Source organism: Orbicella franksi, chromosome 10 (assembly GCF_964199315.1).
Source record: "Orbicella franksi chromosome 10, jaOrbFran1.1, whole genome shotgun sequence".
In the NCBI taxonomy this organism is placed as follows: domain Eukaryota; kingdom Metazoa; phylum Cnidaria; class Anthozoa; order Scleractinia; family Merulinidae; genus Orbicella; species Orbicella franksi.
In genome coordinates this window covers 22,360,263-22,372,978 of record NC_138154.1, presented here as the reverse complement: position 1 = coordinate 22,372,978, position 12,716 = coordinate 22,360,263, and the positions used below count along the sequence as shown (strand labels likewise).

At 38.8% G+C, this 12,716-nt stretch overlaps 1 protein-coding gene across 1 annotated transcript in view; it reads right to left on the bottom strand.

The window, feature by feature from the left end:
* Positions 1 to 9,360, bottom strand: part of LOC145500193 (xanthine dehydrogenase/oxidase-like) — a 35,489-nt gene extending 26,129 nt beyond the window's left edge. Inside the window, exons 1-13 of the mRNA XM_081479708.1 lie at positions 8,641 to 9,360; positions 6,282 to 6,484; positions 5,911 to 6,014; positions 5,474 to 5,535; positions 4,650 to 4,748; positions 3,480 to 3,556; positions 3,317 to 3,381; positions 2,769 to 2,958; positions 2,424 to 2,509; positions 1,861 to 1,980; positions 1,335 to 1,358; positions 539 to 641; positions 177 to 247 (exon numbers count right to left, since the gene is read on the bottom strand). Coding sequence (XP_081335834.1) covers positions 177 to 247; positions 539 to 641; positions 1,335 to 1,358; positions 1,861 to 1,980; positions 2,424 to 2,509; positions 2,769 to 2,958; positions 3,317 to 3,381; positions 3,480 to 3,556; positions 4,650 to 4,748; positions 5,474 to 5,535; positions 5,911 to 6,014; positions 6,282 to 6,484; positions 8,641 to 8,708 — 1,272 coding nt within the window. The 5' untranslated portion in view covers positions 8,709 to 9,360. The remainder of the gene's footprint in view (positions 1 to 176; positions 248 to 538; positions 642 to 1,334; positions 1,359 to 1,860; positions 1,981 to 2,423; positions 2,510 to 2,768; positions 2,959 to 3,316; positions 3,382 to 3,479; positions 3,557 to 4,649; positions 4,749 to 5,473; positions 5,536 to 5,910; positions 6,015 to 6,281; positions 6,485 to 8,640) is intronic.
* Positions 9,361 to 12,716: the final 3,356 nt, after the last annotated feature.

Below are 12,716 nucleotides of genomic sequence, written 5' to 3'. Positions count from 1 at the left end.
TAGTCTGTTAGGATTCTAGGATAAGATTATACTTATGCAAATGCTGTAATCTGAGTGACTGAGCCCTCATACACTATCGGCCATTAGTGTGCAATGCACACCGCTGGAGGTCACTCACATAATAACAGCATTTTCTCATTTCTCTGACGTTTCGGGAGAACATCTAGAAAGATTACCTTGCCAGTCATATCCAGGTTTAGAAATTGCATGAGAGAGTACTGAGCTTCACTTTTTGACGAGCTGTCACCTGAAAGCAGTGATGTGGTTAAAATAGGATATATCTGATGCCATACATTTTGTAACATGGATCAATATTGTGACATGACATGACATTGGAAAATATTTCCCTAAATGATCATGAAACAAAAAATATAAAATTGGATCTAAATTACTCTTTCACTCTTAGTTATTACTCTGCCAAGTGACACTAAATGTCACATAAACATTCAGTGTACACAGCAAAACAGTGAAATAATAACCTTCATACACAAAAGAAGAATTGTGCATCTATTAATTCAATTCACATATTAATTATTACCAATAATCAGCCTTGCGCCTGCAGCTTCAAGAATTGTGAAAATGTCAGATGGAAAATCAGGATGATCATGTGTTAACATCAGATTCCCGGCAATGCTTGCAACCTGTAGGATCCAATGTCTTTCATTAATATTGCATGGAAGTCATAAAGCTAAATATGGGAGGCGCGATCGCCTCATGGTTAGTGTGCTCATCTCCAGCTCGAGCGGTCTGGGTTCGAGCCCTGGCCGGGGACATTGTGTTGTGTTCTTGGGCGAGACACTTTACTCTCGTTGTGCCTCTCTCCACCCAGGTGTATAAATGGGTACTGGCAAACTTAATGCTGGGGGTAACCCTGCGATGGACTAGCATCCCATCCAGGGGGGAGTAGAAATACTCCTAGTCGCTTCATGCTACAGAAACCGGGATAAGCTCCGGCCTGATGGGCCACTTGGCTCGCATGCAGACTTTACCTTTACCCATAAAGCTAAACAGAGCTATTAGGGGTGGGAAGTGGAATTAGGTACCGGTAGTTAATGCATGCATATATATAGTGAAAAACAATGAACACTCAACTCAAAGACAATTAAATTTTGCACATTTTCAGGTGAGTACATTTATGTCTCTACAGACCCCCACTTCAAAGAAGGTGGATTCCTCTTCAGCCCCATGCCAAATTTTAAGTCCTGAACCATGTAATACATGAAGGCTTAAGGAAACTGGTTCAATCACAACCCATTTGATGCATTACTACATGTAACTGTATATTAAGTAACTTGGCAACAGATATAAATTAAATGAAAACTAATCTTACTTACATTTCTTACAGGAACATTGGCTACCTTTGGAAAGAAGAGACAAGAATATAATATGCCATAAGCAATATAATACTTTGAACAGTGAAAAAAATAATAGTTAAGAAACAGATCGTTGCATAAAGTGTTGAGTGCAGATTTATGCACTTAGTTTAATTATTTCTCTTAAAATCACAATTGACTCTCTTCAAAATATCTCATTACTATCACTATTGAAAACGACACATCAATTACATTTATGTACATGTACATGTAAAGAGAGGAAGGCCTAAGACCACCTGGCGAAGAACAGTTGAGAGAGAGAGAGGAACAGCGCAGGATGGCGTACATGGGATGAGGCAAGAGCTGCTGCAGCCAACAGAGAAAATTGGAGGCATTCTGTGGAGGCCTTATGTGCCACGAGGCACAAAGAAGCTAAGTGAAGTGACATGTACATGTATCATAATCATGATCATAATCATTAGAGGAATGGTAGTATTCACCCTCATAATTTTATTCTCCTATTTTTGAAAGTGTAGTCCACTTTTACCTTGCGCACATGATCAGCCAACACTTTGTAACCAGAGACCACACTTGCTTGGTCCTCCAATACCTTAATAAGTGTGTTCAGAGGCACACCAGCACCAACAACAACATCACCATTGGGTAACTGGAAGACAATTACAGATAGAGAACACGATTACCACAATGTTACTCAGATTAAATGCCAGAATGTTCAGAAATAATTGCTTTTCTGTTCTCAGAAGGAGAGACTGAAGGTAATTAGTAATCTAGACAATCTTCTTATACACTGGACCACAGCACCAGAAGTCTTTGTTTGAGCCTGGCTGTTGTCTTCTGACACAGCAAATGAGTCTTCCAAGTCAAAACTGAGCCCAAGTCACACATGAGTCTGAATCAATTGCAGCAAGTCACCACTAGTTTGACAAAAATATTACTCAATATTTCATGCCTCTTTTATAAAGTAACAAGACATTCCTACATGTAAAACCCAGCAAAAGCTATCAGAAGAGTGTGTTTAATTGTCTAGTAACAGCAAGAATAAAGGTAATGATGAAAAAAGACAACCTGAATATTAAAACAATAGCATACCTCAGTTTCACTTGGTATGGTGTGTAGCTGGTCAATTTTAGAGATGTCAATCATCACATCAAAAGGACCATCATTCTTATAAATACCTACAGGTACGTTCCAAAAAAACAAAAAAAAACATCTTGGTATTACTTAACAAGCACATTATAGTCCAGCACAATCTAGAGTTAATTTGTTGCAAGCAATGTATGATGTGTATAAATGATGGCTCATACCAAAGTGTAAGGTACGTTGTGTTTAATTTCTGTGTGCCTATTTTCATTTTCTTCAAGACTAGAGAATTACCTTGATTTATTAGGTCAAGAATGCACAAATTGCTAAAATTGCTGTAAGTTATTAAAATACCTTTTCCTGTATTTCCAGCCACCAGCCTTATCTTATCATCAGTGTGCTTCGACATCAGTACATATAAATCAGCAAGTGAAGTCGGACAGTACCACAACACACCACCACTTTGATGAACAGATGTTGTGATACACTTTCTAGGGCACTGCATGCAACCATTGCCACACACACCATGACATTTGGTTATTTCCTATCATAGATAGTCAATGTTTTGTCACTACAGATATAATTTGTAGATTCGTGACTGTTACTGCTGTAACTTGCAAAACAATTGAGACTGTTCTTGTGCCACTTTAAAAAAAAAGCAATTTTGTGAATTTAGTTAATTCCACCAGTCCACTGTTAAGTAGAGCCATACATGAATGTAAAACTTGCTCCATTGCTCTTACCAGCTAGCGGTTACCTGAGTGGTGTGGTTCCATTAACAGATCTACAATGTATCTGTTATATCAGTGTAAGTATAACCAGGAAATCCCATTTACGATAGCTGTAGCACAATGAATTTCTTGTCATTGCATGCCAAATAAAATATGTAAACTTGCTCTTACCTCAATATCCAATGGATTTGAGGTTTTTGCAAATGTTTTCATTGCATCCAGAATTGGTCTGTAACCTGACAGTGGCAGAACAATCACTATTAGACTGTTCTACTGAAGGATTATTGCAAGATGTAAAACAGAAGGATTCCAATAAGCGCAACACCATGTTTACCTGTGCAGCGGCAAATGTTTCCATCAAAGTTGTCTTCAATCTGTTGTTCAGATGGACTGGGATTCTCCTGCAATAAACTGAAAGAACCAGTGATATCAACAATTGTCAGTTATACATGTAGACCACCCGATCCCATCCACTTTGACTTGATCAAGTGATATGCACAGACAACCCAATCCACACTGACTTAAACAAGTCACATGCACAGACTACCCAATACACATTGACAAGTGACATGCACAGACCACCCAATCAGCACTGCCTTAAACAGGTGACATACACAGACTACCCAATACACACTGACTTAAATGAGTGACATCCACAGACCACCCAATCCACACTGACTTAAACAAATGACATGCACAGACCACCCAATCCACACTGACATGAAAAAATGACATGCACAGACCACCCAATCCACAATGACTTAAACAAATGACATGCACAGCCAGACTAATCCACAATGATTTAAACACATGACATGTACAGACAACCCAATCCACACAAACTTAAGCAATTGACAAGCACAGACAACCCAATCCACACTGGCTTAAACAAGTGACATGCACAGGCTACCCAAACCACACTGACTTGAACAAGTGACATCCCACAGACAACCCAATCCACACTAACTTAAACAAGTGACATGCACAGACAACCCTATCCACAATGACTTAAACAAGTGACATCCCACAGACAACCCAATCCACGTTGACTGAAACAAGTCACATGCACAGACCACCCAATCTACACTGACTTTAAACAAGTGACCTCCACAGACCACCCAATTCACACTGACTTGAACAAGTGGCATGCACAGACAACCCAATCCACACTGACATGAACAAGTGACATGCACAGACTACCCAATCCACACTGACTGGAACAAGTGACATGCACAGGCAGCCCAATGCAATAACCTGATATATGTGACATGCACAGATAACCCAATCAACACTGACATGATATTTTACATGCACAGGCAGCTCAACCAAGACAAACCTTATAAATGACTTGACCAGACAACCCAATCCACACTGGCCCGATATAAGACATGTACATAAAATACATGTACAATCCCCACTAGCCTGAAATATTACTGATATGCACAGACAACCCAGTCTACGCTGACCTGATATGACATGCACAGACAACCCTTCCCAAACTGACCTGAACATATTCATGACAAACCCTGGAGAACAGTAACCACACTGGCTGCCATTATGCTCTGCGAGTCTCTCCTGGATTGGATGAAATCCATCAAAACGACTGGAAGTAAAATAATACAATGATACCAATACATGTTCTTCTTACAAAGAATTTGCGCCTGTGAAAACCAGTTACCCCCTTGCTGAAAATGCTAATGAAACCTTTGAATAAGCATGATAACGAAAAATACATGTATTTTAAGACAAGTTGCTAACACTAGTAAAGATAATGCCTGGTACTGACTATGGTAAAGGGGCTTCACTGAGGGAGTCCAGAGAGGCAGCGTGGCCAAGTGGTTCAGGGCGCTGGATTTGAAATCTAGAAGTCCCTGGTTCAAATCCTCCTCCCTGCCGCTATCTGGAATTGTTCTTAGAAGTCCTGAGTTCAACTCCTTGACCGCATTGTGTAAATAGCTCCTCTTCAGTTGGGAATCTTACAAGCTTATGTCCTATTTTGAAATATTTGTCTCAGACAAATTTGCAGCGTCCCCAATTAACACAACTGTGCTTAATGCATGTGACAGTTAAATAAAGTTATTCTATTTACTATATTTAATAAAAATGATATTAACAGTGTGATTACTACAATATATAGTTGACTACAGAATCAAATAATAATTGGGCAGGTAGTTTAATTAATTGGTGAATCACATTTAGTGGTGCAATGATTTGAACAACATGAAATAAGTTTCAATTCCCTATTCTGCTCAGAAAATATGATCAATTGGTATTCACTGTGCTCTTTACAGTATTAAGTCACACAGTAAAAGCAACAGGTGTACTTACTTCCCAATGCCTTCAACTGTTGTGACAGAGGCACCATTTACAGCACACAATGGAAATAAACACTATAAAGTAAATAAAAAACGTTTCTTTGCAGTTTGAAACACCACCAGGTGATATAAAAATAAGTAAAAAGCAGAATGAATACTTTTTCGCAGTTGATCCTTGCAAGTCTTCGACAAAGATTTGCACATTTTGAAAATTCTGCATTTGCTACAGTGTTAGACAAGCTACATGTACTTTGTTAATTGATCTCGTACTAATTGCACACTGAAATATAGAAGATAACAGACTTACAAAAACAAAACCTCATTGACAACATAAATTATGCTCCTAACAATATTTTACAACTTTAGTCGACAGAACATCACTGTGCAGGTTTTAACTGTTTTACAAACTGCCTGTCATTTTAATCATAAGAAAGAGGAAAGTTCTCTTACTGAGTTGACAGCCACTGTTACATCTTTACCAATGCTCAGGTCATGTAGCGTTACAGAAACCACACAGCAACCGCAGCCAGCCTCACGGCACATGACCTTTGTTCCTATAAATAGTAAAAACACACAGTTCAACCTCGTCTTAAATAATTCAATCTTGCTGTTATTAATGCCAATACCTGCAGGCACCTAGATTATTATTTTTGTAGACTTTCGAACAGTCGCTCATGTCTCATTGAATAGTCCGAGCATGAACTCTCATCCACTTTCACTCACTCGTGCTTCCACTGACATTCGCACTTCACACTCTTCTCTATTCGATCATGATCCACGATCTGTTAGTTCAGTAAACTCAATAAGCAAGTCCGAAGTACCTTGAAGTCCTGGCTGATTTCTAATCCACTCATTCAAACTCATCTCAGGATCAGGATTGGCCACGTTATACTGTGCGCCATTCACAGAGAATGTGATCTCAATAACAGGGGAGGGGACAGACCAAAATGTGACCTCTTTGTTACAGGTCTGGCATTTACCCTTGTAAAGACCACTGGACAGCACTCCATTCTCTGGAACAAGTCTGTAATAAGTAACAAATTGAGATACACATTCTTTCTAGTGTGTTATTACAAGTAATTATATGACTAACACCTGGAATAAAGAAGTAGTGTAGTATGGGTGTAGTAACAGCACAGTACTTTGCTACAGTATAATTTTTTAAAGGTGTGTTAGTATATAGGTAATCGGATATAAACGTTAGTGCACTATTATTGAGGATGTTCATGCTAATTGTTTATGCACGTCCTTACTGCATACGCAAATTCACATGCCACGTCTTGCATCAAACGTACGCTAAGTAATGAAATGAACAATGATAGGGCAGATGGCCATTGCTATAGCTTTGCCTGGAATAATGATCTTGGATGTTCGGTGAACCCTATTTTTCTTTTGATGGATCATTTTCTCTACCAATTTTCTACATCTAGCAAAAAAATGAAGAAAACTGGCTAATGATTAGAAGTTGAATTTTTGCAAAATGCACCATCGGATTCCATTCTTTTTAACTCTTCATTTATCTGTGTGGCAGTTTCAAATGCCTCTCTGTTAGCAATATTTGGAATTATTAATGCAACAAATTCACTTATACAAAATGTTACTAGCATAGTTTGTCTCTGTTGATTCATCTTTGATATTTTAAGTTAAAAACCTTGGAGACCATGCTGATTCACATGTGCCAATTTTTCAAAATCAGCCTAGTTTTCCACACGCTTTATCTCTGAAGCGAAGTCCATTATTTTGGGGATGGCGAATGGTCCTCCGAAAACCATGGGTCTCACAAAATTTTTGCCAAAATTCATGGACCTTGCAGTCTCGTTTTTTTGGGCTGTTATGTGCGTCTCACAGTGTCAATTTTTTTCAAGGCTAAGAAAGTCGTGAAGTACAGATTTGTTTATTTTTTTTATACAAGCTTAAATGAGTGAACATCTTATAACCTAAACGTCTCCAGTTTGCATTTAAAACACTTTGAAGTCTCAGTCTCATAATTGAAACAGTCAAAATGTCCTGGGCTCGCAAAGAAAAACGCTAGTCTTGCCTTCCCGCAAAGTCTCAAATTTACCATTCAGCACCCCTCATTTTTGCACAAACGCCCTTAAGGATTTACACTATGACTGATACAGTTGGACCCCACCAATTTGAACTCTGTTATTTCAAATTCCCCATTATTTCAAACTCAAAATCATTTTCCTTGGATTTGCTCTTCAGTCATTTACTATTGGTTATTTCCAACTCTCACTGTTTCAAACTATTTTTCATTTCCCCTGACAATTCAAAATAGCGTGGTTCAACTGTATTTGAAAATAATCTCAATAGTGCCCCAGCATAATAGGCAAGTGCAATTTGAAAGAGTTTTCAAATATCACAAGTAGTGTAAATCTTTAATTGCTTGAGTTTTCATGAGATAACTCATTACGCATATTAAGAATGAAGGATAAACTGGCCTCCTCTCAGCCAATCACAATGAAGTAATTTTCTCAGCCATATAATAACTTTAGTAATTGTTCTCATATGGCTTGGGTTTGCACCCGATATAACACACACTCTGATTGGCTAATTCTAGGGCATTGTTCCAACTAATGCCCACAGGCCCATTGAGGGCCTGCAGAAACAAAGCAAAAAGCCATAAAATAAACACCTTATTTACTTTGAGCGTTTGGTCTATACGGGAAAATCTCAAACCTCGGCCTTACCATGTTGACCGAGCGATAGCCTCGGTTTGAGATTTTCGCGTGAAGACCTCACTCTCGGTTAATAAGTAGTTAGCATTAGATCCGGCAGATGATCATTGTTGTGCGATGCAATTTCGAATAAAGAAGCACTTGTCAATTTTATAAAGACAACAAACTGCACTCGGTCTTCGAGCGCTTCCATGTTGTTAGCCTTAAGAAAATTGTTTTGATTACTCGTGTTTGTCCTCGAAATCAGGTGATATTACATAATGGGCTATAACTACAGCTAGTGAAAATTAATGAAGAAAAGAAAAGAATTTAATCGTTAAACTATTGGTTTGCTTCAGATGACAGACTGTTCCACAAGACAGCTCCTTTGTAAGTGAAACGTTTCCAATAAAGATCTAACAGATCAAGGCCCTTTGAAATCTAACGTATTTGTATTCTACTCATGGTCCGTAAGGAGCGGTGAAATATCTTAGGAGGGCAATATCGCAGAGGAGCCTACCTTGCAAAACACTCGGGACATTCCAAGTGAGGCCCAACAGAACGACGTATTCCTCCGTCCACAGGCATTTTTAACTACAAGGAGAATACATGCATGGACGAAACAATCCGGGATTCCTACTTTGCATGCAGGCACCTTGCAGGTCATGTGACTTCATTGTCGCGCGTCACGACATCATCGTGAAAACTCATGACTTGTTTGAAAATCCTTTCTTACTTGTAACGGGCATGCAAGTTCATCGTGCCAAAATGGTTAATTTAGTGTTGGAGAATTGGCTGCAGTGAAACCTCCCAAGGGGAGGGGGACGGGGCCATAGGGGAAGGAGGCATGGATGACGAATGGACCTTTCTACCATGTCACCCTTTTCTGATTTCTTCATCCAATCAAAAGGTTTGGTAAACCCCCGGGGGAGGTACTTTGGGAATTTCTGGGTGGGGATGTGCCGCTTGGACCCTGGACCCTTTAGCCTATACCAGAGCTAGTTCAGCTGAATTTTGCTACCCTATACTAGAGTAAACTCCCCAAATCCACCCATCTATCGACACTGTTGAGGCTGATTTGCGTAAATTTAAACTTGCTGATTTGATTTTTTTATATTTTGAGTGGCAATTCCTGGTTTCCTTAGTCTAGATAAAACCTTCAACCAACTAGTCAATTTTGAGAAAAACGATATCCTATTCTAGACCCAAACGCTCTGATTTATGTACCGTATCCTAGAGTAAACTGCTTGAAAACCATACCCTTCACAGCGGCACATACCTATATAGCCCATATATGGCAGTCCCCTCCCCGGGGGGTAAACCACACCACTCGATTTAGTAAATACGTGCAACCCCCCGCCCCCTCCCTCCCCCGCTAACATACATTTCTTGAAAGTTCGCATCATGATGGGGTCTCATATCTTTACGACTTCGCAGCTGGTCCGTAAAGTAAATTGAACTATGGCGGTGATGTTTTTGTTAAGTTAAAAAATATGAAAAGTTGTTGATATTGCATGACATTAAAAGCAAAAAGTTCATTCCTGCCTCCCTAACAAGGAATGAAAATCACCCTTTTTCCCTACAAGAGGGGTATTTTAGATTTTAACTTGAGTTTTAACACTCGAGTCGGGTCGATTTATCTGGTCTTTCAAGTAAGCTAATTAGAACGAGAAGCTTACCGCACGGTGAAATTTAAAGTGCATTTTTGCTCATCAAAATATTGTGTTGACATGGAGTAGCGTGAGTATGGTTTTTTTTAGACAACTGTAAGATCTCATTTTGAAATCTTGTGATTGAAAAATTGAGGGTTTGCATGATTTGAACGCATAGAAAGTTTAATATGAGTGTTTGGCGGTAGTGGAAGAAAGTGAAACGCTGTTGTCAGCTTCGACCCTCGCAGTAAAATATAATTAGAGAATAATACATGGGCGCGGGTAGATATGGAAATTCTCTTCGAGTGTTCAACTCGCTATCTCACGAGTGAGCTGCGCTCACTCGTGAGATATCAAGTTGAACACGAGAAGAAAAGTTCCATATCTACAAGCAACCATGTATCATTTTTTTTATTACTATTATTTAAGGAATAGAAAACATGTGCCCTGTAGGAGTTTGGGAGAACGAGAAATGCTGTGAGAACACGAGCCGAAGATTGCCGAAGGCGACCGAAGAAGATCCGAAGATGTTTCGAGCATACATCAACAAATCAAAAATGATATCGTTTTTATGAATTTTTTTCACATTTTTATTACCATTCAACGGCTTACATCAATTTGTAAAAAGTAGGCTAAATATTAATAAATGGCCATTGATTGCGTTTACATCAGTAGCTTACGTTATACTACAAGTGACAAAAAAGAAAACTACACAAGAAAAAATTCATGAATGAATAACTTCCGTGATCTCAGGGAGCAAATCAAGTTAAATGATTTCTTTGGTTACTTACGTATTTAATCTATCTACATATTGATTTGATTTCTGGCCAGGGCTAAAGATCAATTTGATACCACTCGGTATTTCACTGGCGTTTATATAATAAATTCATTTTAAAACGACGTTGTCCTCGGCGTCATCGTATTGGTTACTTAAACTCCCAAGTCACTCCTATTATTACAGACCGAATTGTACTCTACTCAGTGCTATTACCATTATTAATGGTTCCGCCTTGTTATAAACCAAAAAGATTCCTTGTTTAGTCAACTTCACGTTTTTCATGGAACCGAGACGATACGTCAAACGTTTCAGCAAGTTCATGAGCGCGCGCATTCGTCACACGTACATTTGAGGGCGGGCGCACCTTTCCCTTCCTAGCAACAAGGCGCTAAATCGTGGTTTAAAGAACTGAACGTGAGCGCATCAAACGGGAGTTAGACACCCGAGTTTTCCGCCAGTTAGATATTTGTTGCTTATGGCTTGCCAAACTCTTCTTGGTTTATTTCAGTACGTGTCAGGCATCAAATTTATCTAAAATTGTTTGATTGACTTTAAAATGATTATAAGTAGATTGTATACTGTGCAAATTTGGGACTCATATTATAGAAACGAGTTGAGTTTGTTGAATTGCTCTCAAGGACTCTACAAATACCAACGTATAAAGTTTTATGGCTTTCAGCTTCAACCCTTTATAAATAAACAACGCGGCCAAAAATACCGTTACAGAAAATACCGAGGTGATTGGAGTTGCAAAACCAGCTCAAGCAGTAAGCTTTATGGTCACTTAATTGCCGCTAATTTCTTCATGATATGCAGCAATGCAAATGAACGCTGTGGATGAATATTTTAGACTTAAACAAACAATAAGAAAATAACTTTTCTTCAGGCGTGCATGTGAAGTACAAACTGCGTTTCATTTCATGATCAGACACGTTGACAATCCGATTAGTTACAAGACAAAATTTTACTTCGTTTTCTTTATAAACAGTGAATATACTCCTCTCGCTCACCTAAGTTTTTCGTTGTGCAAAGATGTAAGGCTGTGACCAAGAACTACTTAGTATGACATCTAAAAAGGTCCAAGATTCTGAAGACTTACATTCAGTAAAGAAAAGTACTTCTCTTTCGGAATAGTGATCCGCCGTTGCATCAAATATTTACGGGAATATTCAACACTAGAACCATCTTAAAACAGCGTAGAATGTAAGGAGTCAAAGTACTGATAAACTAGTACACGAAAATTTTCACAATAGGATCGCTTTGTCTTTTCGAGTCTCTCTAAACTCGAAACCTGATTTCTGCATATGGCCGTCATGTGGTCGGATTGCGTCTGTGAGGCCTTTCAAGAGAGTTTTTTGGCGGCGGTTTTTGTTCATCTTCGAATCCCGGCTCATCTACACACAAATTGAAGTGATAGCATTGTTATAACTTGTCGCCTCCTTTAGGAAATATCCTCCATACCGGCCAGGATAGCGGAGGAGATTAAACGCATGTTTAAACGATTTTATGAGAACTAAGGGGAGTTTAAACTTGAAATGCCGCTAAATCCTCTCTCTTGATAAAGATTATCGAAGTTATAAACGCTTCCTACCAAGTTTCCGTGAATTATTACTCAGTAATGATAACTGACTGATGAGATCACCAACGGAGACAAATCTTTCATTACCAGTATTACCGCCGTAACTTGCCATTGTTTGATATTTTTTGATATAGATAAGACATAACAAAACCTGGAAACAGATTGTGGAATTGATGCAGACAACAAGTAGGAACCGTCTGAACTGTGGTAATAATGTCAGAGAAAAATAATCCCGGCCACGAATGCTATATATATATATATATATATATATATGTACAAACATGCAAATTTCATTCGTACGACACTCCAAAGGTTTTGTTCTCGGCGCCTCGCGTTGTGACAAGAATCAGCTGTGTGGATCAGTGGTGTCAGGCAACGATCGTGATTATAATGATGAATGAGGATGAGGAGAAAGAAGAAGAGAAAAGCTGAAGGGACCACAGCAACACGTCCAACACCGAAGGCACTTGAATCTGGCATTCTGAACCTACCATGACTATTTGTCTCAATCTAAGGATATAAAAAATATACACTAATCTACTTTTTCTTTTTTCCACTCTTTCCATTTAATTTATGAACAGAAATAT